The sequence below is a fragment of the Podarcis cretensis genome (assembly GCF_951804945.1).
Source record: "Podarcis cretensis genome assembly, chromosome: 13".
NCBI classification, from domain to species: domain Eukaryota; kingdom Metazoa; phylum Chordata; class Lepidosauria; order Squamata; family Lacertidae; genus Podarcis; species Podarcis cretensis.
This window is the reverse complement of record NC_137182.1, coordinates 41,748,892-41,776,736: the sequence shown is the minus strand read 5'-3', so window position 1 is coordinate 41,776,736 and position 27,845 is coordinate 41,748,892. Positions and strand designations below refer to the sequence as shown.

Below are 27,845 nucleotides of genomic sequence, written 5' to 3'. Positions count from 1 at the left end.
GGAGAGAGCTTCCAAACAAGGCAGAGCACTGGAACTGCAGAGGGAGAGATCTGGGATCAGCCTTGATCTTTGTTGGGTGATCATAGGGCTCAACCAGACTTCCAATGCTTTCCCCCAGGAAAACGCAATATTTACTGCTGAATCAGAGCAAATGCCCATTGGGTTTTCTGTGGACTGATGTTTGCTCTGACCCAGCACCAAAGAATGGGATTTTCGCAGGGAAAGCAGTAGGGCAATTGGAAAAATGCTCAGACTGGAGCCTAGAAAGCATGGCACAAGCAGAAATGTGGAAGTACCCCAGGCCTGGCACTGTCTCTCAGCTGGTCCCCTACCTCACAGGATTGCAAAGACAAAACGGGGATGAGGGGGAACACCCTGAGCTTTTGGGGAGGGTAGCGTATCAATGAAATAAATAAAAACTACAACTAAGTAGTAGCTCAGAGCTACAATATGAGTCATTCCATTTGCTTAAGGCAAATAGCGCCTCTGAGATCTGGCAGTATTTCCTTCCACCAGCCAAGTATTCCAGTCCTCAGTCTGGAAAGCTGTCCTTCCCCCAACCCCCAACCCCAGCCCCAACACACAAACACACACACACACACACACACACACACACACAAACAAACATACCAGACACCACAACTGTAGACCTCTAAGGCTAGTAGAGACTAGGCAGTCATCACAACACATTCTGGTTGTATAATTTGCCGCAATGAATCTTTTTGATGTTTGGTGGGGAATAGCTGACAAAGAATGGGAGGGCAATGGGAGGGCAGAGTTTGTAAGCAATGCTCTTGAGGGCTAGAAACTTGACTGGAATGAAATATATATATATATTTTAACATGCTAAATTGCACATAAACTACAGAATTAGCATGTATAAGCAGAAGTTCTGGAGAGGAAGCCATGTTAGTCTCTTGCAGCAAAAACGGCATAATTTAGTGGCACCTTAAGCCTAAGAAAATGACTATGGCATGATATATTTGTTAAATCTTTTAAGGTGCTTTTAGGTTCTTTGTTGTTTCTCTACACACAGGAAATTTGCAGGCGCTTAGCGTGGCTTCAGACACTACACAAAAGTCTAGAAAGATGGTGCCTAGTTATTTGTGCAACTAGGTTTAGGCTACGGCCACTTTCTTAAACACAGTGGGACTTACTTCAGTATAGACATCCCACTGCAAACTGCTTCAAGGTAACGACCCAGAGAGCTTTGATTAAAATTCTGCCCCTCCTGGAAGTTCTTGCAGATATGAGTGAAGTAGGCCCAGGAGGCTTGGAAATTAAAGCAAACTAGACAGAATGAACTCATGACCACTTTAACGTCTCGTGTTGTTTAAGTGAGTCTTGTGACAATTCGAGCCAGCTGCCTGATCTAAAACCTCACAGGAAAGACAGAAGGAAGGCAAATATGGGGATGGAAATAACGAAAGTATGGAATGAACAACATGGTTATATAAATACCACACACCGCCACCCTTAAAAACAATAACAACAGCACCCTCCTTTCCTAGTCTTCTCTAGATCACAAGCAGGGTTGCGTGTCTATGTGTATACCTAATTTGCCATTGCATTGCTCTAATATGTCATTGGGTGCTTGGTACAGAACTGGGGGGGGGGGGGGAAATAGCTTCCATTAGAAAGGAAGTAATGTTTCTAGCCCTTAAGGGGCACCAGGCTTCAGACTGTAAGGGTGATAGTCCAGAAACCAAGAGGAGAGGAAGAGACTACGTAGATAGATGTTTCATAACCAGTGGAGGAACACAAATGCATGTGGAACTTGAAAACAGAAGTCCACTGTCATCATTCTGACATAGTGCAAAATCAATCTTTTCTGGGGGCCCAGTATGGCTGGGGTATGACAACTCAGGGTCCTTTCTCTAGGAGAGATGACCATAAGGCCAAATCTGACCCCCCCCCCAAAAAAAAACCCCCAAAAGTTAATTTGGTTCCTTGAAAGCTTAACCAAATTTTGATCAGGGCTTGGCAAAACACTGCCCAACACTTCAAGCAGACATGGCCTGAAGGCAGTTGGGTCCTGCAGCTTTGGTGAAGCTAAGCAGATAGGGGACAAGTCCATGCCAGAATGGGAACCCCATAGAGGCTGGCCATACAAATAAGGAAAATAAACTTCGAGAATATCTCAAGGACCACCTAATCCCTTATATCCCCGATCATTGAGCCATTTCCTATTGTGGGTCCATTTTTACAGAATTCTCTTCCAGTTGAGGTCACTACTGAACTTCCAGTGCCTACTGATACCCCCAGCAGGCATTTTTATTAAAAGTTTGATTTTATAGTTTTAACTGATTTTTATTCTTTGTACAGTGGTACCTCGGATTACATACACTTCAGGTTGCATACGCTTCAGGTTACAGACTCCACTAACCCAGAAATAGTACCTCGGGTTAAGAACTTTGCTTCAGGATGAGAACAGAAATCGTGCTCCTGTGGCAGCGGGAGGCCCCATTAGCTAAAGTGGTACCTCAGGTTAAGAACAGTTTCAGGTTAAGAACGGACCTCAGGAATGAATTAAGTTCTTAACCCGAGGTACCACTGTACTGCTTAACTACCACAGTCTCTAAGTGGTTTACAAAGATACAATACAGTGGTACCTCGGGGGGGGGGGGCTATTTATATGCTGCACCTGGAGCATAGAAGCCCAGTTGGTTTCTAGATGGGGTGCAGAGGACGGATGTGTGTGCCATCCTTTTCTGACAGTCTACTCTCCAAATCCTGGACTCCTTTGGGAACTAGGCGAGTATTTAAATGCAAGGCTGCTGTACATTGCTGAAAGTTCTGTCACGGACAAAAGATGGGATAGAAATGTAACAAACTGGTGGAAAACAATTGTCAAAGTTGGTTCTGTGAACCTGTCTTGAACCTAGTCAACCATTTAGCGCAGTCCTGACGAAATGTGAAAGTCTCTATCAGTTTCGATTTTGTTTCTCACATTTCCAACCTTAAACTTTTCTGAAGCAATTTGATTATTTTTAAAGAAAAAACCTCATGAAAATTCCTCACCATTTCAGAATCTCTCGTAGCACACTCATTTTTGTGTGTAGTGCACACACTCTTGATCATCTTAGTCACTCTCCTCTTCACACATTGCAGCTTGTCAATATCCTTATTAAATTGTGAGGCCCAGAACTGGACACGGTACTCCAGCTGTGATCTGACCAAGGCAAAACTGTTAGTGAGCACTCTTTGAGTTCAGTCAGTCAACCAGCTACAAATCCACCTAGCAGTTATCTCATCCAGTCCACATTTTACCATGTTCTCTGAAAGAATATCATGGGGGACTTTGTCAAAAATCTTATTGAAATCAAGATACACTAAATCCACAGCATTCCCCTGATCCACCAACCTTGATACTCTATCAAAAAAAGAAATGAGATTCAACTGGCATGACTTGTTTTTTGAGAAACTCATGCTGGATCTTTGTAATCACAGCAACCTTGTCTAAGTGCTCGCAGACCAACAGTTTAGTTATCTGTTACAGGAATTTTCCTGGTATTGATGTCAAGTTCACCGATTGGAAGTTTCCTGTGTCTTCTTTTTGCCCCTTTTTGAAGATGCGGACAACATCTGAAGAAGAAGAAGAGTTTGGATTTGATACCCCGTTTTATCACTACCCGAAGGAGTCTCAAAGCGGCTAACATTCTCCTTTCCCTTCCTCCCCCACAACAAACACTCTGTGAGGTGAGTGGGGCTGAGAGACTTCAGAGAAGTGTGACTGGCCCAAGGTCACCCAGCAGCTGCATGTGGAGGAGCGGGGACGCGAACCCGGTTCCCCAGATTACGAGTCTACCGCTCTTAACCACTACACCACACTGGCTCCAGTCCACAGAACTCTGAGATTAAATCCACAAACTCGTTTAGTACCCTTGGGTGCAGATCATCAGGCCCTGGAAATTTGAATTCATTTAAAGTAGGGGTTCCCCGACCACTTCTTTTCCTATCTTGGGCTGCATCTTCTTCCTTGCATTGTTTATTCTGTTATTACCAGGTGCGGTAAACAGAGAAAGAGAATAGCTGCTTCACCGCAGCTCCAGTTCCAAGAAAAACAAATATCCCACACTTATAACATTTCATCTCGTTTGCATGTAGAGGGATTGCATGTGTGTATAAGTAATTGGTTTTCAGGTTAAAATCCCCCCTGCCACACTCTGAAGCGCGCGTGTGCGCGCGCGCGCACACACACACACACACACACAATATAGGACTCTGGCTAATGACACAACACCTAGAAGTGTTTTTTGTATGAACTGGACAAATGCTCAGTAGTAGCAACAGTTGAATGAATCAACAGGCAGGATAACACAGCAATCACCAACTTTTTTTGAACTGGGGGCATCACATTTAAGCCAAAGTAACAACACGAGACACACTTTTGTTTTATGCATTTTTTTATCCTCCCACCAGCCTCTCCCATGGGTGCTTCTCCTTACTGGCTTTTCTTCCTCTATCTCCTCTTCTTGTTTTATTTCTCTGTTGCTCCCCACAACTTTATCCTTTCATCTTTTTCTTCTTCAAAATCTTTATTAGAGAGGAAGAGAGAATAGGATGATGGTGATGCCCCAATTGTGACCCACCTGAGGTCACGGCCCACCATTTAACGACCAATGAGAGAGAACCAACAGCTGTAAGTCTACTTTTTCTCTATGGATACACAGTAAAGGCCCAGTGTGTTGGATCAGGTTTGTTGCCATACTGGTGGTCACTTGTGCTAAGGAAAACACACCTTTAGGTGACTAGGAAGTCACCAGCTTAGATGGCTTTAAGAGGGGATGAGACAATTTCATAGGGGATGAAGACTACCAATGGCTACTAGTCATGCTAGCTAAACCTACCTCGAGGTTCAGAGGTGGCATTCAACTGAATGTAACTAGTAGGAGCAAAAACACAAGTGGACTATTGACCTCAAGTCCTCTTGATGGACTCTTGGTCTGGTCCAGCAGGTGGTTTTGTCATTTGTTGGGCTAGTAACTTGTGTGTACAAAACTGCAGAGCTGTGATGGATGGATTTAATTGGAGATGGGTCTCACTGAGGATTTAGCCCTAGATCCTGCCTGGTCTCAGGCCTAGAACATGGGAAGAGTTAACAAAGAAGTAGATGCTTTCTCCCCCTGCTACAACTAGCTCTCGGCAAGTCTGGGGTTAGCGATAAGGGCTTCCAAAGCGGAAGTTGCAGCTTTCCTCCCCAAAGTGGGTCCTTCCAGCCTAAGTTACCTCTCTCTGACATAACAGGTCTTACTGGAATAACCTAAGACGTTCTGCAACAGTCAAGCAGAGGAGTTATTGAGATGTTGCCATTCCTTGTAAAGTTTACAGAAAGCAGGGGGCGTCAAATGATGTGTGAGGAGTTCAGTTCTGCTTAGGCGCTATCTCCCCCCACAGGTCAAATCCGACAGACAGGTGGGATGGCCCACTTGTCAATCACTTGACATCAGGTGACAGACAGGTGGGTAGCGTCAAAATTGGGTGGAGGAGGAAGATAAAGAACTGGCCCACAGGGCCAAAAATGTCCCCCACCCCAGTTGTAAACTCTTCCTTTCCTCATTCCTGCAACAAGATTCCCAGCCCAGCAACCTTCTTAGCACCAAGTCCTCCTCACATTCTCTCCACAGCAAGAAAAATCAAGCATCGCTCAAGCCTACGCATCGCTCAAGCCTTCTTTCCTTCTACCTGGAAAGTGGAACAGCTAATCTGGTGCATGTCCTTCCTTAAGGCACATATCTACAGCAAATTTACATGGTTTTTAAATCAGCAGGAGTGCTGTGGGTTCTCCTTCCTTGTGCCCACAAAGCAGCTCTGGAAACTGTAGTTTTTGTGAAATGCTGAGAACACGCCATTGTCCACCTCTTAACACACTGCATCTCCCAACATTATGCCAACCTGATTACAATTTATATGGCGGTTGCACCATTAAGAAGTGTGATCCTAAGAATATTTACTAAGAAACAGATTCTGCTGGGCTCAGTGTTTTAGGATTGCACTTTTGAGCTCGCTCCGAATGGTGCCTTTGAGGGTTTCACGAAAACGTCTCTTCTGCCCTTGAGTTGAGGATGAAAGAGACAGACAGAGGGAAGCGAGAGCAATCATATCTCCCCACCTTAACTCTACAACATGCAACTTAGTACGTATAGCAAACTGAGCAGTATATTTCACATCCCGCAAAGACTCTGCTGCATTTGGCCTTGAGGAGCCTTTCTCAGTTCAAGACTTCCAAACCTCAGTAATGTAGAAACTGTGAAGTGTAGTAGAGGGGTGGGGAAAACACCTCTGGGCTTGGACTGGTGGGACCGAGTTCAAATTCTCTCCTTGGATTATTTTTTTTTAAAAAGTACCGGTCAATAAGAATTAAGGAATTATAGCGCATTGTGCTGTGATCTCAACAATCGTTACAACAACCCTGCAATGAAGGCCAATATTATTCTCCATATAGTATAAGGGTGGCTGGAGGGTGAGTGGCTTGCATAAGTGTCAAGTAAACTCATGACAGAGGTGAGCTCTCATTTTAGATGCTGAAGAACAAATGAATACACACACACACACACAGAGAGAGAGAGAGAGAGAGAGAGAGAGAGAGAGAGAGAGAGATATGCTTATGTCCTACCCTGTACACATTATTCAGCTGTTAAGCCAAATGCACAAAACAAACCTCAAGCAATTACAGGGAGAACTTCCGTTTCCCCTTTCCCTTTAATATGGGAACAAATAGTTATGTACTAACTCATTGCAGTGGCTTACATCTTACCTCTGGTTCATTCAAGCTACTAGTCCTCATTTTAAAAGCTCAGCCAGACCACCCTAGAGATTAGAAATCTGCTGTAGGAACCAGGAGGCCAGGATTCCAATAGGGGAGATGGCAATGGTGAACTTTTTTCACCAGCTTCAGCTGGCAAGCTAGCCATGGCCATTCTGTTCTAAGTTGGACCTTGCCACAGCCATTCATGCCCAAGGAACGAGACCACTGTAATAATACGTTATATGTGGGACTGCCTTTAAAAAATATTTAGAAACTTCAGCTGGTGCAAAAAAAGAAAAGAAAAAAAAAGCCTCTGCCAGCTTATTGAACAGAGCTGGCCAATTGCAGACTGTGATATTAATCTAATATTATCCACCTGCCTGTTTGTTTCCAGGCTCAATTGTAGGTACAGTACAGGTACTGGCTTTGGTTTTTAAAGCCCCAAACAGCTTGGGACCTGGGCTGCTTAAAGGACCACTTTTGTCTGCACACATACGTTCCGTTCAGCATCCGAGGCCTTGCTCTGGTGCGGCTTTCAGAGGAAGTTTCACAGGCACCAAGTGGGGACTGTGCCTTTTTGGTAGCGGTGCCACATTTATAGAACACCTCCCTCCCCCCCAGGCAATATCCCAGGCTGCATCCTTTTAGACAGCAGGTAAAAAAACAACAACTGCCTTTAAAAAAGAATGTCATCTGGCTAGCCTATCCCCACCATGCGGCTATAAACTAATAATCATTATTGCTACTGTGATTGGTTTCTCTGCCCCCCCCCCTTTCTTTGTCAAGTCGGGACTTTGCTCTTTTATTGCCGCTTGTTTACTATTTATTTATTAATTTGCACAGTCAGTTGCTTTTGTGTTTTTAATTGCAGGCTGCTTTTGAGTTCACAATCAGTCAAGAAAAGTGGGGTATAAATTGGTTTCACGTAAAAGAGGCAGTAAGAACCGTATTCCGCTGCTGACTCCTTATGCTCCCCTTCACATTTGTCTCAGTTCTGAACATCTTCACCAGCAGTCAGGCCCTCTTTTGCCCCCTCCCTCCATGCCTTTCTCCCAAATCTTCTCCTATCCTCCAGAATAGCCCCCCTGGCTCTCCTCCTCTTCAAGTCCTTCAACAGAATCTCAGCTTACCTGTGTCTCCACCTGCCGCCTGAGTTCTCTCAGCCTCCTCAAGCCTCATATTTCAGCCCCTCCAGCCCTGCCTTGCCCGGTTAATGCACACACAGCCAGCCCCTCTGGATATGCTCCCTGAACACGGCGGGCAATTAATAAGCTGTTCGGACGGAGGGAGCTGTGTCTGTGGAGTCTGTTTTATGGGCCTCTAGGGAATCAAATGCAGAATTGGGAGGGGTGTCCATCTTTCCTCTCTGGCCCCAGCCGCTATCAGCTCCCATTCATTACAATCCAACCCATTTTAAGTACAACGAGGCTGTCTCACACAATTCCTTCTTCAGAGACACTCCAGAGTCTGAACCTAAGCATCTTTTTAGGACTATTTAAGACCTTTCCTCCTCCTTCTCCTCTTTAAAAAAACAAAACCCAAACAAACAAACAAACAAACAAACAAACCAAAAGCAAATCTCAGTTTGGCTTTTAATTGGCTGGGGTCCGCTGTGTGCGGTGTAAAGGAGGGAGGGAGGGAAGTTCAGCAGCGGGTTAGACGTCCCCATTTGATTTGTTTCACTATGATGTTTCTCCCCTGCTGGAGACTGGATGGGTTTAAATAGCGAGGAGATAAACAAATAGGCTTGAGACAACGGGGCCACAGTCCCTCGCCTGTGCGCCTCCGGTGCATATCATCATCGCAAAGCAATCTTGCCCTTCTCTATGTCTGTGTGGGCTTATTAACCCGGCTCTAGACTGCAGGATTTTGCAAAGCTTGCAACAACCCCCCCCCCCCAACACACACACTGCCTCAGGGCTGCGGGTTCCTCGCCCCCATCAAGATCGACTGCCGCCGCCACCACACTTGGTGGCGATGCCAGCACCACCATCCTGCTCCTTCCTGCCAACACACCTGCTTTTATAATCTCCCCCACATCTCTCTTTATTGTGTGCCTCTCTTCTCTTCTGCTGCATTCAGCAACTAACACTATCAACACTGGGGTGGGGTGAGGGGGGGGGAGAGAGAGAGCAGCAAGAGAGAGAGAGAGACACACGCTCAGAGAGACACAGACACATGCATACAAGCCTTTGGCTCCTGCAGCAAAACCGTCTCCTCCATCATAACCCCCCCCCCCCCAAACGCACAATGCGCCAACGATAAAGCAAATGCCATTTTCTCCCTTGCCTGGGCAGGAGGATAGGAAGCGATGCTGGAACCCAGTCTCTCTCCCCCCACTGGCAAAGAAATGTTTTTTTGCAGGGGGCATCGGGAGGGAGGGAGGGGGGAAAGAGAGAGATGGAGATGGAGATGGCATTTTTAAAGAAATCTGCCTTGAGCAGATCTGATGGGGCACATCACCAGCACCCTGTATAAGCAGCCACTAAAGCTATTCCCAGATCGGGAGCCTGCACAATTTTTCAACAATATTTCTGTCTGGTCCGTCGTCGCCCCCCCCCCCCCAATCCATGCAGAATAAAGGGGAGGCAGAGGGGAGGAGCTGCTGAATATATATAAAAAACACACACTCTTTCTCTCTCACACACACATACACACATACACACACAGACACAGATTCCTTTATTGTCACTGCATCTGCTCCCCCCCCCATTGTTTAAAAGAGAAGGGAATAGCTCGATTTTGTTGCTACTGCAGATGGAAGCATATGGAATGGTGATTATAACCGGTTTCTCTCTGCTCCACTTGGATAAGAAAAACAGAAACTGAGGTTGGTGGGGGGAGAGAGAGAAATCCTCCCAACGCTTGAAAAGGTCACTGAATTATTTCTTCGGGGTTGCAATTCAATTGTGGAACTGGGATGGAAGGAGATGGCTGAATTTCTGTTCTCTGTCGCTGGGTGATAGTGTCACATATTCCTTCCGCAAAGATGATTTGGCCAAGGAGCCCCTTCTCCTACTTCCCACAAATGCACACAAGCCATTGGGGAGAAAGGGATCCAGAGAGGATGTGCAATTCCAACCTTTGCACACACACAAAAATAATGTTTGTTTTGTCGGAGAAGGGTGAGCGTTGAAGACCCAGAGAGATGAATATGTAACAAAAGCCCTGTCCCTGTACACATAGGGACGCGCACACCGTGATATTCTGTCACACACAGAGAGATACTATAAAGCGCACATCTCCTCATTTTCACACAAAAGACCCTGAAACTGGCCAGAAAAACAACAACAGCACAGGTGCTAAAATTGAACAGAACAGACCATGTAACAGCAGGAACTGTTAAAAAAAAGAAGTAAATCTCATTTGGAGGAGAGAAGGAGATGGCGAGTTTGTTGTGATTCTTGTTTTGGTCCAAATAAAACAAAACGAATCTTGTTTTATTTTTGCCAGATCGCGGACAATCCCAACTTTAAAAAGAACTACGAGAAATTAGATGGATGTGAGAAAAGTAGATCCCTCCAATTCCATCAGCCCACTTGGCATAGCGAGATCACAGAAAGCCTCTTCCTTACTTCTTGTTGCTTTACATACAGACTGAAAACATTTTGTATGAATGACTCCATCCCCTTGTGGGGTGGGGGACGGGAGGGAGGGAGGGAAAGGAGCGGCATGGGGGGAGGGAGAGAGAGAGGAGCCAAAGATTTGCTGTGTGTCTCCAGGCTTAAATGGAAATGAGAGTCACATCCTATCTCAGCAAACCAGAAAACGGATTGGGGGGGGGGGGGGAGAGAGAGGCAGGTTGGAGCACAGCAGTTCGTGTGTAAGGGGCGGTCTTATAAAAAGTGGAGGAGGGGGTTCTTAGGAATTATTTCGGTGATCTCCCTTAGACCCTTCTCTTAACATATCGATGCGTGAGTGCTTTGTGCTAATCAAGGAATTGACATTAACACACCGGGCTATGAAACACGCGTGCACCCCACAAGACTTCTTTGCCTCCCAATGCCTCTCCCCTTGAGACAGAATCTGTCACATCCAATTTGGCTCAACCTTCAGCCATCCCCCACCCTCCCCCCACCCCCACCCCCATAATGCAAAGAGGTGAAAGGAGAAAAACCATCCATCGCAGTCCTTCTCCCAACAAGCTGGTGGAAGCGGGAGGAGGGAGAAAGTTCCTCCTCCTCTTCTCCCCCCCCCCCCCGCCCAGCCACCCCCTCCATTCTCACACTTCCTGAAATATTTGACGCCTTAAGGGCTATTCCTTTCTCTCCAACCCACCCCCCTTCCTCTTTGGGGAGGGGAGGAATCGGATGACCTATAAAAATTGGCTGTGTCTTCCCACACACAAATTTCTGTAGACGTACACTGGCTAGGATAAGAGACTTAAAATGAGATATTTAAACACCCTCTCCCCTTACTCTGAAAGAAAATCGCCTTAATATACGCACGGACATGTACATTAACAGAACGCATCCCCCAATTCCTCCCCATACTTCTGGGGGAATGGAACAACCTCATAAAACCTTCTCCCCGCTCCCCCACATTCAGATACATGGCTGTGTAATTCTTCGCTGGAGAGATTTCAGCCCTCTTCAAATGCAACCAGGCAGCCTTTTCCCTTGCCTTGCAGAGAGACGAGCCCCTCTTCTCCCCATGCCAAGTCCAACCCTCCCCCATCTTGGAAACCTGAGACATCCTTCTCGACAGATCCCGCAGTGGATCGCTTCTCTCCCCCCTCCCTCAATAATCTGACCGCCACTTTCTCTTCCCCCCGCGCGCGCTCAAAAAAACACACACACCATAATTTAGATATGGAGTGTTCCTCCTACCATTAAATCCTTGCCTATTAGTGACTGCTGAATAAAATAATTGTTATGTGCCATTTGGAGAGTTGGAGGAAGGGAATATAAAAAATCCATCGGAGGGCTATTGCTAATCTCCCCACTTGCCTCTCTACAGGGTTGGGGGCTGGGTGGCGGGGAGACAGAGACAAGGCCCCCAGGCATTAAATCAAGGTTGTGGGGTGGGAGTGGGGGAAGGGAAGAATGAAAATTGCATCTTACACTTCTCAACTCCTGGGTGCGATCCTTCATTGCGCTTGCTTCCTGGCGAGGCTGTGGGTCCTCAGTGGGTCTTCTCCCCCACCCTCCGTGTGGCTCAACAGACAGACACGGTGGCTGGCGAAGACCCCTCTTCTTTGGGGTGGAGGAGGAGGAGGAGGAGGGCGGGAAGGAAGGTTACTGGTAATTGCAGTAATGGATAAACTGAGCCTTCCCTGCTCAGCCAAGCTGGGAGGAGGAAGATGCTCTAAGGATGGAGAGAGGTTGGTGCTGATGCAGCAGAGCAGGGTGGGAAGATGCAGGAGAGGGAGAGAGAGAGATGCGGGGAGGGGGGGAGCAGAGCAGGGAAGCTGAGCATGCTCGCTGCACCCCCTCCCACCCGAGGGGCCATGGGAGTTGTAGTCTGCCAGAGAGAGGGGGCATCCTAGGCGAGGGCTGCTTTCTAAGGCGGTAAGCACCGCATCACCTATAAGATCGCGCGGCCTGGACTCTACATTAATTCTTCTGCAATAGCTGCTGCCTCCTGGGGAATTCACTTGAGATTGCTAAACACAGATTTATTTCCTGAGGCAGAGCAGCAAGAGGGTGGGGGGGGGGACTGGGGAGACGACAAGGGATGGTCTGGGAGCAGCTGAGGTTGCTGCAGTACTACTGAAGATAAGCAGGCATAAAACCAGACGGAATCTGGGATGGGAGATCACGGGAGCCACATACAGAAGTGGGATGTAAGTAATATGAACACACAGAGAGATGACTTCCCCTTTAATAACTTCCAGAGGGATGATACCTGCGTTCTTCTGCAGCTGGTGGAGTCTATGAAAGTGCATGCCATAACACATTTCTTAGTCTCTGAGGGGCTATTGGACTCTTTGTGGTTTCCTCCCCTTTAACATCACATTCTGCTGCTCATAACCAGGGCCGGTCCCGCCATTGGGCAGAGTGAGGTGGGTGGCTCAGGCAGCAAGTTGTCCGAAAAGGAAGTTATGGCCATTATTTTATTTTTACCACTAGACGGGGAGGGGGAAAGGTGCATCTTGGCATCTTGGATGCCAAAAAAAGGTAAAAGGTAAAGGACCCCTGGATAGTTAAGTCCAGTCAAAGGCGACTATGGGGTTGCAGTGCTCATCTCGCTTTCAGGCCGAGGGAGTTGGCGTTTGTCCACAGACAGCTTTCCGGGTCATGAGGCCAGCTTCTAGCGCAACGGAAACCAGAGCGCATGGAAATGCCATTTGCCTTCCCGCCACCTATTTATCTACTTGCACTGGTGTGCTTTCGAAGTGCTAGGTTGGCAGAACCTGGGACAGAGCAACGGGTGCTCACTCTGTCACAGGGATTCAAACCGCCAACCTTCTGATCAGCAAGCCCGAGAGGCTCCATGGTTTAGACCACAGCACTACCCACCCAAATAATAACAATCGGTCTCGGATGCGATGCCAACCCTGCTCACAACCAAGGTGGATAGAGAGTGAGCGATAAGGAATGGTCAGTTCTTTCAACATAGACTTATGGGAGGGATTCCAAACCATTTCTGACGGCAGTGTTGGCCACCAACTTGGATGGCATTAAAAGAGGATCTGTCCAATTCACGGAGGACAAATGCTATCAGTTGCTGCTAGCCATGATGGCTCCAGCGCTGCCTCCAGGGTCAGAGGCAGTGATGCTGCTGAATACCATTTTCTGGGAACCGCAGGAGTCTTGCTTGTGGGCTTCCCATGGGCAACTGGTTAGCTGCCATGAGAACAGGATGCTGGACTAAATGGGCCACTGGATGACTCTAGAAAGGCTCTTTTTATGTTCTTTATGTTTTTACATGGGGAGGGGAGGCCAGTTATTCTGGGTTAATTAATACAGAGTACAAGGCTGTGATCTGTAGGTGGCATCCTCCTCCATACTCACAACCACTCATGCTGATTTGAACTTCCACTTCACTCACAAGTGTAGTGTAAGAAAACACAGCCCACGCTTTTGCCACCCTTTAGCCACTGAGGCCTGTTGTCTTTGTCCATGGCATCTTAAAAAGCAGGGACATCACCTTGCCAACAAAGGTCCGTATAGTTAAAGCCATGGTTTTCCCAGTAGTGATGTATGGAAGTGAGAGCTGGACCATAAAGAAGGCTGATCACCAAAGAATTGATGCTTTTGAATTATGGTGCTGGAGGAGACTCTTGAGAGTCCCATGGGCTGCAAGAAGATCAAACCTCTCCATTCTGAAGGAAATCAGCCCTGAGTGCTCACTGGAAGGACAGATTGTGAAGCTGAGGCTCCAATACTTTGGCCACCTCATGAGAAGAGAAGACTCCCTGGAAAAGAACCTGATGTTGGGAAAGATGGAGGGCACAAAGAGAAGGGGACGACAGAGGACAAGATGGTTGGATAGTGTTCTCGAAGCTACCAGCATGAGTTTGACTAAACTGTGAGAGGCAGTGGAAGACAGGAGTGCCTGGCGTGCTCTGGTCCATGGGGTCACGAAGAGTCGGACACGACTAAATGACTAAACAACAAAAACAACAGCCACTGAGGCTGTGGATGCAACCAAGTAGAGGCTTTTAAGCTTTGCTTTTGGTGGGGCCTTGGACATCCCTCCAGAGCTTATTAGGGAATTCCTCGATAGGGAGATCAATGGCAGGCAAGCTTCCCAGAAGGACAGATTGCCCGATCCTACCAGTGTTCACCTCCAAATGAGCTTGTTCCAGGAGGAGCATCTTAGTGCATTCTTCTGGGGGCATGCTCAGTTTCCACAAGAAGATGGCAATGGCCAACGAATCTTGTGAAAGCCACCCATGAAAGGCAGCAGGTTGTTCCAGTGTGCAGTGACCGCCACAAATTCACACAGCTTCCTCAGTGGACAGGTTGGCGAAGAGATGCTTCGCTGAAGCTAGAAAGTCTGAAAAACATAGCAGAATGATTAAAGGGCTGATTGGGTCACGCTGCGGTCACTCGATTATGTGCCCAGTAATTGTTTCAGGCTCGTTATTCGTATGTCTAAAAGGGGTGTGGGTTTGTGTATGAGGCACGATATAGGTGACTGACACAGATCAAAATCACGTGCTAAAGGGGTTGGGGAACAATCCTGTTCTTTTTAATGAACCTGATCATGAGTAGAAAGGTGTGTTTAAAGTGCGCTGGTGGTTAACTAGATCCACAGCCACACTGTACATTTTAAAGCACTGTTGAACCACTTTAAGTGTCATGGCTGCCCACGAAGAATCCTGGGAACTGTACTTAAGGGTGCTCAGAGTTTCTGGGGAATGTAAACTGATTGCCAAACCACTCTGGAAACAATAGCTATTTGAGGGGAATAGGCAGTCTCCTAACAACTCTCAGGACCCTTAACAAACTACAGTTCCCAGAATTCTCCCAGTGACCTAGATAGCCCTAATTACAAGCCCAGTGATAGGAGAGTTTTCTAAGCATTTGTCTAGGTTTCCTGTTTCAGTGTGGGAACGCCTTTTAAAAAATCAGTAAAGTCACCATACACACGGCAGCTCCGCAGAGACAGATGTTCTGGGCCAGTCCATCCATCTGACAGACAGGGCATCTGCCGCAGGCTCTGGACGGCATGCCCAGCTGTCAACTGGGTGTTGGTATCAAGAGGCCCGATGCCAAGCATAGCAGCAACTTAAAAGTCTAGGGCCAATTTTGCACCTATATTAGACTGACTGCTCCCGCCAGGCATGTCAGCCTATGGCAGCACTTTTGTCAGGAGCCAGGCATTGTGAAAGGGGCATGCTTCTGCTAATGAACACATTTCTGTTGCTCAGAGGCAGGCGGGAGCAGAAAGCAACGATGGGTTCACTGCCATCGGAAGGAACAGGTAGTCTTCAACGGTGATCAAAACTAAGCCTGAGCCAAATGCATTTTGCTCTCACCTCCCTCTGTTGGCTCCATGTGTCAAATTTTTGATCAGCCTCCCAGATGTTTTGGAGTACAGCTGTGCTGGCTGAGGCACTCCAGAACATCTGGAAGACACCAGATGGGGGAGACTGTTGTAGACGGTGTGTTAGAGCCCTGTCCGTCGTCTTCTTCTTCTTCTTCTTCTTCTTCTTCTTCTTCTTCTGTAAAGTGCCGTGCATAACTGACAGCATGACATTAACAATAATAAATTTTGGAAAGGGCTAGTTGAGCTGCCAGCTCCTGTCCATAACATATATAACAAGACAGAGCCGTTATTAATAATTACAACCAGGGCCTCTGTGTATTTGGCAGGGGCACAGCACAGGCTGAGCAGTGGGCACAGAAGTCTGCATTCTGAGCATCTCGACTTTTTAAAAAGAGGGGGAGCCCAGCAAGTTTCTAGCTGTTGAGGTTGGTGTCAGGGAACTGACATCAGAACGAGAGGTGGAGGCAAGGCTCCACAGCGATGCAGGAGAGGGGACCAGCAGGGGGGAAGGAATTCAGCATAACACCGGTAGAGAAGGGAGGGAAATGGAGGATTCGGAGAGATGTCTCCAAGACCCTTCACCCGAGACTAGTGGGGAGAGCGCGGACACGCCTCTGCCTTCCCCTTACTTGCGCAGACGAGTTCTGCAGGGAAAGTAGGAGGAGACTTGGCGTCAAACAGCTCTTATGCTGGAAGAGGTTCAAGAAACGCCCACTGATGGATTCTGCAAGTGACTGACCGGCCACGGAGTGTGAGCTGTCAGCCAAAGCATGGTTGGCCAGGCAATCTAACCAAAACTGAAGGCAACTTATGCACAAGTAACCCCTTACAACCATTACAGTTGGAAAGGTTTGAAGCATGCAGGCAGTGTCTGGTGAAAAACGCAAAAAGGATGCTGGAGCAGAATTTCAATAGGTTACATTCCTTTTCTTGTGACTAACAGAAGCAAAGCATATTTTCCTAAATAAGCAAAGCACAAGTCCTGCGTGGTGGGTTTAGGGTTGGGGCAGAACTCGGTTAAGCTTTGGAGGGAGTTTTTTTTTTAGAATCATGCTTGCTGTCGCTATTAACATTGTCACCATCGCAAAGCAGAGAATATGCCGAGCAGCCCTGGCTATAGCTGGATGGAAGTCCGTGATTAAAGCTGGCGACATACACCACTAGAACTATGCGGGAAATGCCATATAAAGCTACCTATTAGAAGCTGATAAGGCTATTGATGCCTACATGTCATTACAGCTGGGCTGTGCCTCTAGGATCGGAGGTGGTGATGCTTCTGAATATGTCACTAGAAACTGCAGGAAGGGAGGGGCTCTTGTGTTTCAGTCCTGCTTGCCAGTTTCCTGCAGGCATCTGGTTGGCCACTGTGAGAGCAGGATGCTGGGCTAGAAGGGCCACTGGTCTGATCCAGCAGAATCTTCTTATGGGATGTGGGAGGCTGACATCCAATCCCCTTTTAAAATGTGTTGAGGTAGGGTTATTGGGTTGTTTTTATTATTTTGATTATGTATTTTGTATTTTTCTATTGTGATTTTTATCTTGTGAATTGCCCTGAGACCTGAAGGTACAGGGCAGTATACAAATTTAATTAATTAATTAATAATGTTCTATAGTGGGAGCAGGGAGACGCGGGTGGCCCTGTGGGTTAAACCACAGAGCCTTGGGCTTGCCAATCAGAAGGTTGGTGGTTCAAATCCCCGCGATGGGTTGACCTCCCATTGCTGCTGCTGCCAACCTAGCAGTTCGAAAGCACGTCAAAGTGCAAGTAGATAAATAGGTACCGCTCTGGCGGGAAGGTAAACGGCGTTTCCGTGCGCTGCTCTGGTTCGCCAGAAGCGGTTTCATCATGCTGGCCACATGACCCGGAAGCTGTACGCCGGCTCCCTCGGCCAATAAAGCGAGATGAGTGCCGCAACCCCAGAGTCGGTCACGACTGGACCTAATGGTCAGGGGTCCCTTTACCTTTATAGTGGGAGCAGACGGTGTCTACAAGGACAGCAGTTGTCTTAGGCTGCCCCAATCAGGCAGTGGGGTGCATGATTTGGACTTAAGACTGAGAAAACAGGAGTTCATATCCTTCACTCTGTCATTTAAGCTCACCAGGTGACCAGTCCACTATCTCTCAGCCTTACCTAATTTATAGCATTGCAAATGAGCATCAAAACAAAACAAAACAGAGCTCCCCTTGGAGTAAGGGAGGAATAATAATAAAAAACCAAATTAAAAATCACTCAACTAGGCTACATTCGGTCTCTTTTGTCCCACCAGGGGTAAGGGGGGAGTGAGAGTTGGTATGGAGGCTGTGGCAATAGGGTTAAGCTTGCCACCACTTTGGAGAACAGATCTAGGGCGGGGGGGGGGTTGTCCCAATAATCTCTCTCCCCCTCCTCAAAGTAGTAAGCACAGACTAGGTCAGGTATACACAGAGCAGCCAAATGAGGCAACGAAGTGGAAGAGTGAGACGGAAGAACATACCGCACCTCTTTGAGTGGCAGATGGCTGACCGCATTGCCAGATGCTCCTCCTCACATGTAGAAAGCCAGCACAGAAAGGCTCAGAGCTGGGGCTTGACTTTTTCCTCCAGGCTACGCTTGTTTTCTGCCTGCAGGGAGGATCTGTATGTGGACAAGCACGCGAAGCTAGAATCCGTCACCTAAGGAAACCCTGTAGCTGCATCAAGTCAAAGGCCCATCTTCGTTCAGCATCCTGTTCTCTCATAGCATCCAATTGGATGCCCAGGGGAATTCCGGAAGCAGGAGCCAAGCGCAACAGCACTGCCCCTAGTTGTGATTCCCAGCCAATGGTGCAGTTATAGAGGGAAGAGGCAAAGCTCATTGGGAGAGCATCTGTCTCATGTACACAAGGTCCCAGGCTCGATCCTGGCATTGGATGATACCCAGCTCTACCTCTCTTTCAAATCAGAACCAGTGAAGGTCCTGTGTGAGTGTCTGGAGGCGGTCGGAGGATGGATGGCGGCTAACAGATTGAGGTTGAATCCTGACAAGACAGAAGTACTGTTTTGGGGGGACAGGAGGCGGGCGGGTGTGGAGGACTCCCTGGTCCTGAATGGGGTAACTGTGCCTCTGAAAGACCAGGTGCGCAGCCTGGGAGTCATTTTGGACTCACAGCTGTCCATGGAGGCACAGGTTAATTCTGTGTCCAGGGCAGTTTACCAGCTCCATCTGGTACGCAGGCTGAGACCCTACCTGCCCGCGGACTGTCTTGCCAGAGTGGTGCATGCTCTAGTTATCTCCCGCTTGGACTACTGCAATGGGCTCTATGTAGGACTACCTTTGAAGGTGACCCGGAAACTACAACTAATCCAGAATGCGGCAGCTAGACTGGTGACTGGGAGCGGCCGCCGAGACCATATAACACCGGTCTTGAAAGACCTACACTGGCTCCCAGTACGTTTCCGAGCACAATTCAAAGTGTTGGTGCTGACCTTTAAAGCCCTAAATGGCCTCGGTCCAGTATACCTGAAGGAGCCTCCACCTCCATCGTTCTGCCCAGACACTGAGGTCCAGCGCCGAGGGCCTTCTGGCAGTTACCTCGCTGCGAGAAGCCAAGTTACAGGGAACCAGTCAGAGGGCCTTCTCGGTAGTGGCACCCGCCCTGTGGAACGCCCTCCCACCAGATGTCAAAGAGAAAAACAACTACCAGACTTTTAGAAGACATCTGAAGGCAGCCCTGTTTAGGGAAGCTTTTAACGTTTAATAGGTTATTGTATTTTAGTGTTCTGTTGGAAACCGCCCAGAGTGGCTGGGGAAACCCAGCCAGATGGACGGGGTATAAATAAATAATTATTAATTATTGTTGTTGTTGTTGTTGTTGTTGTTGTTCATGTAAGGCTGGGGAAAATGTTTGCCTAATATCCTAGAGAACTGCCACCAGCCAGTGTGGGCAATACAGAACTCGAAATGACCAATGGTCTGAGCCAGCAGATTCCTGTATCCCATCTCTGACTCCTTCATGGAGCTACAATCACTGACTTATACATATGGAAGTATATACAGAACCCAGCATATTCCATAATGCCACTGGAATATGCATTTGGGCATATATATTGAGCCTGGGGGGGCGGCGTGTGACAGAATTCGGAAGTGCTTTCAGGTCCACCCAAGCACGTTTTGCCAGCATACCAGGGGATTTGTGTTGCTGGTTATGCGCTGCCTGCGAGCGTACTCGGTACGATGATGTTCCCTGGTCAATGCGCGTGCCTGCCTTGGATGCGTCCCCGCTGCATGACAGAATGCAGCACTGCCCCCTGCTGGGCACGACAACAACAACAAAAACGCAACCGAAGCGAACGAGCTTGTTACAACATGAGATCGTGCAGCTGTGAAATTGGGGGTGGGGGAGAAGGCCGCTGGTTGCATAGTCGTGCGCACAGGCGTGTGAACGGGAGCGCGACATAACAAAGGGGTCGTGTGTAAAAACAAGGCGGCAAATTGGGCAAGGGGGAGGCTGGAGAAAGACTTAACTGGGCAGCCTTCTCCGCGGGATCAGCTCCAGAATCTATTTTCAGCGGGTGGAAGGGAGAGCAATAGCAGCACTTGATTGAGAAGCAGATCCTCGGGAGAGGGGGAAGTGATAGATTGGATTTACGAGCTTCCAGATCCTACTTGATGTGTGGAATCACCAGTACTACAATTTTTACAGGGTAGCTGGATTTATTTTTTGCATGTTCCTTAAAGAAGTGGCAAGGATAATGCCAAAGGCGAATGCAAAAGAACCCCATAATTTATATGAAGAGGAATAACAACGTCTATGTACTAAGTTGTACTTGGGTCTTATATACTGTATAATAGATAGGTTGACAAAGACAGCTTTTTTAAAAAAAGATCTTCAAAAGATAATTAATGTCATCAGTTTCAATGGCCCAGTTCAGACATAATCATAAATCATGGTTTCCCATTACCTGAACAAGCCATGGTGAACTCTGGGTTCACACATTCACATCTCCTCTCACCTCCTTCTCCATGTCTGAAATTAAGAGATTAATTTCTGCTTAGTTTTCAACAGATCACAGTTCCTGTTCAGAGCAGAAATGCGGTTTGCTTAAACTCTAATTACTAAGAACACACCAGGATCAGACAAGGGGGATTGGTCCTTTAGGAATCCACCAGGAGACAGGCAAAGCCTGGAAGAGACAGAGGCTTGAAAAGGCTCAGTCTGCTCTCAAACTTCGGCTGTGGATACACCATACATTTCCACATGCATGCACCAAATCCTGGGAACTGTAGTTTGATAAGGGTCGTTGGAATTTCAGCTCTGTAAGGGGTAAACTACAGTTCCCATGATTCTTTAGGGCGGGGAAATATGCTTTAAATGTATGGCTTGCATGCAGCCATTGTCAAAGCCCATTGCTTCCTTGGAGCTATCCGTGGTCCTGCAAAACTCCTGACCGACCTTGGCCCATGGGAGCTGGCATCAGACCACCATGTAATATGAATTGATTATATGCAGAGAGCTTTCCCCACATCTTCTTTTTCAGCTGCCACATCCATTTCAGCTCCCTCCATTCCCCCACCACCACTCCCACCTTCCAGGTTCCATTCTGGATAGCTCAGTTGGTTAGGGTGTGGCGCTGATAATGCTAAGGTCGCAGGTTCAATCCCTTTATGGGCCAACTGCATATTCCCATCATCCCTGACCACTGGTCCTGCTAGCTAGGGATGATGGGAGTTGTAGTCCAAAAAACAGCTGGAGACCCAGGTTTGGAAAACCCTGGACTAGATGATCCTCAGGGTCCCTTCCAACTCTACAATTCTATTATTTCTATTATTTTTGTCCCTCTGGGCACCACCCAATTGCTTGAAATTAGGCGAATGGCTGCAGGAGGTCCTTCAGTCATAGGTTGCCGATAGCTACGTACTTGGGATCAGGAACTGTTCTCCACTGAGCTAGGCCTCTTCCCTGCCCTGCTGCACCCCTACCCACTCCAGCAGCCCACCCATAGCTGTGTGGAGGGAGCAGCCAACAGGAATCAAGGACCACACCAATAGCTTGCTTAGGCCTTGCCCATTTCAGCAAAATGACCCACAATCCTTTTATTCCAGTCCTACAGCCTGCCTTCCGCCTCCCCTTTCCCATGTCTTTTACAGACCAGCCCCTCCCTGTGTTGCACTTGTCTCTTTCCTGAACCTGATTTACTTGGATCCGACCCACACAGACACTTCTTCAGATTTCAAGCCCAGAATCCCTTTTTCTTGGGGTATGACATTATTTGTAATCCACAGGGCTGTAATTTAAAACAAAGGAAATCTATAAATAAAGTGTTGGAGAAAACAACAACAAGCATCTTTGCCTGGAGCTGGGTGGGAGGTGCATGTCACACAGGCTAGGAGAACCCAGCAGGGAGGGTGCAGTCACTGCAGAGCAGCCTTGCTAGGAAATCCACCAAGGTCACCAGTCTACCAGAATTTTTAGTAGCCTGCTATCCCCACACACTTGTGTTACAGATTCGCAGCACATCAATGGCTTGGAAGAAGATGGGGAGGGGAATATCTCACAGCTACCTTCCAGTTTGCAAAATATCCGTTGCCAGACACGTGCCTGTTTGCAGTGCTAGAGAGCTATTGGGTTCAAATCTCTCCACATAATCTACCTAACCAGGCTGTTAGGAGGATAACATGGAGTCTACGCTTGCCCCCACTTCCATCAAGCTCCACCCCTTAGGCACAGGCAGGCTCTTCCCCCAAACTGTGACTCTTGGCACTAACTAAATGCCACTAGGGGGCTCCACGCATACCACACCAGGCTCTACCCACTGACAGACACTGCCCCTTTGCTCCCCTCAGCTGAGTCCCCAGTTCTAAGCCACAGGAGAGTGATCCAGCACCCCTCACCCTGCGTTCCTTAAGGAGAGCTGGGATCCATGCGTGCTTCGTGGCAAATGCATCCCACAAGCTACCTAAAAAAGAAAATTTGGCATCTCGGCTCCTGTTACGTTTGAAATGTTTTTGGCTTCCGCAAGCAAACTTTGGAAACTTATGGTGGCAGCATGTCCCTGTACTGTTTTCAATCCACAAAGCTGGTCCAAAGAAACATACACAAATCCCTTGCAGTTCAAATCTGGTGATTTCAAAGCATGTCTTACATTTTTCACTTTGTGTGTGTGTGTTGGGAAGAATGGATCGCGATTCCAAGTCTGCTGGGAGTCAAGCACATTCAGGCCTACCCTAGTTGGCAGGAAGATTCCACTGCCGAGCAAAAAACGTGTCACAGCTCCCAACCTGCCAGGAATAGTTTCCTGAAAATGAAACAGCACGCAGGGCTTGGCGCCAGAAATGCATAACTTATGCAGAGGGACTGCAGTCGGACCCTCCCCCTGTTAGACAACAAGATCAATCAGCCTCAGGCATCAGATTTGGGGGTGGGTGGGAGTGGGGGTGGGAATAAAGGTGTTTCACAGGTAACAATAAGGGCAATACTGAACCGTCAAATATTTTTTTAAAAACAAATAGAATAGAATATGCAACACATGGCAGGACCTGATTTCCTCATATTATTTTGATCTACACCAGTAGGGTGCCTCCTGGTTTAGGCGAGGATAACTAATAAAAAGGGAACGGAGAAATGGTGTGCAGTTGAGTGTAAGGAAGTCTGATTTTTCACTTCAGTGTTTTCTTTGAAATGTTGAATGTTGAATTCTTCTTTTTTAAAGCACATGCTGAATCTGCCTATTAGGTAATCCAGAACCGCCTATAGGGTACAAAGAACCAGGTAAAAAGGTTCTCCTATGCAAGCACTACTGAAGTGAACCAGAACATAAGGACACAAGAGCCCTGCAGGAACAGGTCCATGCGCCAACTACTGCAGCATCCTGCTCTCACAGCAGCCAACCAGAGGCTTATGGGAAATCTGAAGGCAGGACCGGAGTGCAATAGCAACTCTTCCCCCCCCCCCTCCTTGTGCTCTCCAGCAACTTGAACCTGTACAAGAGCATCACAGCTTGTTCCACTAATGCTCACATAATGAAACTTCCCAGTGGGGTGTCGTCCCCCCAATAATTTTGTGAGAGCAGGGGTACAACTTGGTACTTTTCATCCCATGGATGGGAATATATTGGCTGTCTCTTAGTGCAGACCCAGGTCATCGAGCCTGAGCTTCCGCAGTTGCCGCCCGCCATGAACCATCATTGGCAAGATTGGCAGCAGCAGCAGCAGACAGGTTCCTATGCTTAAGATGTATTTTATTCCCTTGTTAATAATGCTGTTTTAAATGTGCATTTTATATTTGACTTCCTTTAGCAATCTTTTCTTTCGACATGTTTGATATAATTGTCGTTGTTAACTGCAATAAATGTTGTGCGTTCTGTAGTTGACCTCGTCTGTGATGTTTTATTCTGAAATCTTTAATATTTTAGTTCCCTGTTAATTGTGTTGCTTCGAATGTATAGTTTGACTTCCTACAGTAATTTTTTTATTTCGGGTTGTTTTATTTGATGTTTTCATGTGCTCTAAACCGCTTTGAGATTGTTTTCTGAAAAATATAAAGCAGTATAGAAATTAAATAAATAATAATAATAATAATAATAATAATAATAATAATTCTCACCAACACACACTAACAAAAGCTAGGGCCAGACATAAGCCACCATGCAGTCGTGTTACACCATTTCGCCCATTTTAACAGTACAAGTACATGTGCATTTGCTCACAAAGTATTCCCATTGTGTTCAATGGGACTTTCTCTTTTATGTGTTTAGGACTGCAACCTTAGTAGACAATGGGTCCCTTACTGCAGGAGACAATTCCTCCTATCCTGCCTCTCTGAACCACACTATCCCCCCCCCACACACCTCCTCCGCCTTGGCTGCAGGGATCAGTTCATCCCTGTTCCCGTCACGGAGCTTTGCAACCTCCTGAGTCACCGGCTGCGCTATTGACACAGACAGCCAGGGCAAGCTGCCAAGGCAGCCAGCAAGGGGACTGGCCTGACGCACGGTGGCTCCAGCTCCGTCGGTCCTCCAAGCAACAACAAGCCAAAGCCCCTCCACCTGCAAAGCAGCAAAAACAACAACAACACCCCACCCACAATCTACCAAGCCCTTTCACACACAGAGAGACCCCAGTAAACCTAGACATTACCACAAAAATGAAAGCATCTCGGCTCACTCCCCTGATAGGAAGGATGGGAGGTTTGCCTCTCTACAGAGTCTGTTTCCTTGCGATACGAAAGGGAGGGAGCTCTGGAGACTCTGCTTATTTACAAATCTATAAGCAGACCCCCCACCCCCAACAGCAGGCAGAACAACTGCTCATCTTGCAGCAGATTTTCAAAGAGGAATCGTTGCAGTGCAAACACACGCAGACACTCCAAGGCTATGGCACACACCCCAGGTGTTTGCTAGAACTCATAAAGCTCCTGGTTTCTCCATCTGCCCAAAGTCAAACTGCTTATTTTTTTGGCCCACGTCCCAGCACCAAGATAACACTCTTCTTAGATCCCACACTGCAGGTAGATTGCTAATTAAGGAAACATCGCCTAGTCATTAGTTCTCATTGAAGAAATAGCAGCTGATCCTCCTGGATCATCAGCTCAATGAAAGGAGGCAAACCTATCTCTGGTTTCTTTAAAACGGAAAGGAGGACAGTGCCACTTTTAAGAGCAGCATAGATGAAGAAATTTCAGCTGGTACAGATTTTATAAGCCTAGCTTGATAAACTTGCACCTGTCAGTGTGTATGCCACACAGCTAGCCAAAGGACAATGAACCTTTGTGTTTCTTTACACCTGCTCACCCTCTTTACTGATGAGCATGGGGAAGGGCCACGGCTCAGTGCTACTGCATTCTCTGCAGGAAGAAGGTCCCAGCTCCAATATCCAACTTCTTTAGGTAAGGCTAGGTATGTACCCTGTTTGAAACCCTGGAGAGCCACTGCCAGCCAGTGTAGACAATGGTGAACTAGATGGACCAATGGCCTTACTCAATATAAGGGATCAGCCTTTTTACAAGCTGGCATAAAACAAACTGATGTAAATTAAGCTGGTGCAAAGTACAGCAGATCCATTCAGGAGCAGGGCTATTCCTGGCTGAGCTGGCGCAAGCCTGACAGAGGGAAAATGGGGCTTTAAAAGAGTGTTTGGGTCACACCACCCTTTTTTTGCTGGCTTAACTTATGCTGGGTTGCCAAGCCAACATGTTTAGGACGCAGCCTATGTCACCTCTCTGGTTCTGCCACACAACACCCCTTTTCCAGGGCTTATGCCAGTTTAAGATATGCCAGACTTTGGCTGAGCCAGGTATCTCCAGCTGAGCCAAGGATGGCGAGCTATGCTGGTGTAGCCCAGTTGTGCTGGGAACCTCCCAGCTCAGCCAGAGATCCACTGGATCCTAACCCTACTCATCCCAGTGGATATTGTTATAGGATTGCTCTTAAGGCAGTCATCCCCAAACTTGGCCCTCCAGCTGTTTTGGGACTACAAGTCCCATCATCCCTAGCTAACAGGACCAGTGGTCAGGAATGATGGGAATTGTAGTCCCAAAACAGCTAGAGGGCCGAGTTTGGGGGTGTCTGTTTTAAGGCAACCCACTGATTCTACAACAGAAAACAATTAATTCAAAACGAAACATACAAATCTGCCATGGCAAACAAATCTGAGTCAGGGTTACAAGTCCTGCAGATATTAAATCCCAAAATTAAATAGGGTTTATTTTATGGAATACCTGTACATTTTACTGAAGTGCAGAAGCCAATATAAATTGACATTGGACTACAGAAGCACGCTATGCCCAGGGTTGTTCTGAAAACTACCACAAATTATTTCATTAATCTGAAGGTTGTGCAAGCTGCTCTGAAAAATATCTAAAGGGTAGATGTAACTCTGTTACTAAAATAAATGAAGCACACTCTGTAAGAAGGGATCTGGTGAATCAAACCCAAGGTCCATTTATATCTACTCCATCTTTTATCCCAAAGTGGCCAACCAGATGCAGCTGGTAGTCATTGTAGTACTATCTCAGAGCATAAAGGTTGCACATATTCAATAGGGAATATTCTCTCATATTTTTAATACTGTACTAATCTATTCCAATCTTTCAGAGCATAATTAACAAGCACCTCTGCTATTTACTACCATTGCCACAGGAAACCCTGGTGTTCATTTTACAGCTTACTTTCTAAAAGTAGCATTTTCGGGACACATCTTGACACTGTCCATTCTTCCCTCTCCTGAATCTACTGCAAGGCCAACCAGTTTCATTCATTGGATGATCCCAAGTTCTAACATCACAGTAGCAGGAGAAAAACTTCTTTCTAGCTACATCCTCTACACTATGCACCACTTAATAAGTGTTGTTTTTTTTAATAGTCATCTTTTTTTCTCAAACTAAAAGCCTCAATGTGTTTAGACTTTCCTCAAAAGCAAAGTGCCCTGATCATTTTGGGTGCCCTTTTCAGGTCTACAATGTCCTTTTGGAGATGGGATGATCAGAACATACATTACTAGTAATTTATAGTACATTGACAGGAAAATGAAGAAAGCAACTTTCTTCCAAATTACCAATGGAGGCAAAGAGTTGCCAACTTTTTTTCTGGCAAAGGTTCATGTAGTAGCTTTGACAGCCAGAAATTCAGTGGGCAAAGATTTATTTCCCATTACAGCCCCTGCATTTTGGGCTTCACCAGCTGAATTTCTGTGAACTAAAGATGTGGACGCGGGTGGCACTGTGGGTTAAACCACAGAGCCTAGGACTTGTCGATCAGAAGGTCAGCGGTTCAAATCCCCGCGACGGGGTGAGCTCCCGTTGCTCGGTCCCTGCTCCTGCCAACTTAGCAGTTTGAAAGCACGTCAAAGTGCAAGTAGATAAATAGGTACCGCTCCAGCGGGAAGGTAAACGGCGTTTTTGTGTGCGCTGCTCTGGTTCACCAGAAGCGACTTAGTCATGCTGGCCACATGACCCGGAAGCTGTACGCTGGCTCCCTCGGCCAATAAAGCGAAATGAGCGCCACAACCCCAGAGTCGGCCATGACTGGACCTAATGGTCAGGGGTCCCTTTACCTTTAAAGGTGGCGGTGTGTGAGGAAAGAAGGGGAACCTGTTGCCTATTGGCCGGTTTTAATTCATTTAAAATTTGTTCGAAATTTAAATAGTCTGTATCCCAAAACTGGCGGTTATATTAAAAACAAATTCGGAGCTGCACATTCCAA

The 27,845-nt window shown here is 47.2% G+C and overlaps 1 protein-coding gene across 1 annotated transcript in view; it reads right to left on the bottom strand.

The window, feature by feature from the left end:
• Window positions 1–12,140, bottom strand: part of STX1B (syntaxin 1B) — a 61,178-nt gene extending 49,038 nt beyond the window's left edge. Inside the window, exon 1 of the mRNA XM_079950298.1 lies at window positions 11,812–12,140. Within this exon, the coding sequence (XP_079806424.1) occupies window positions 11,812–11,841 (30 nt within the window). The 5' untranslated portion in view covers window positions 11,842–12,140. The remainder of the gene's footprint in view (window positions 1–11,811) is intronic.
• Window positions 12,141–27,845: the final 15,705 nt, after the last annotated feature.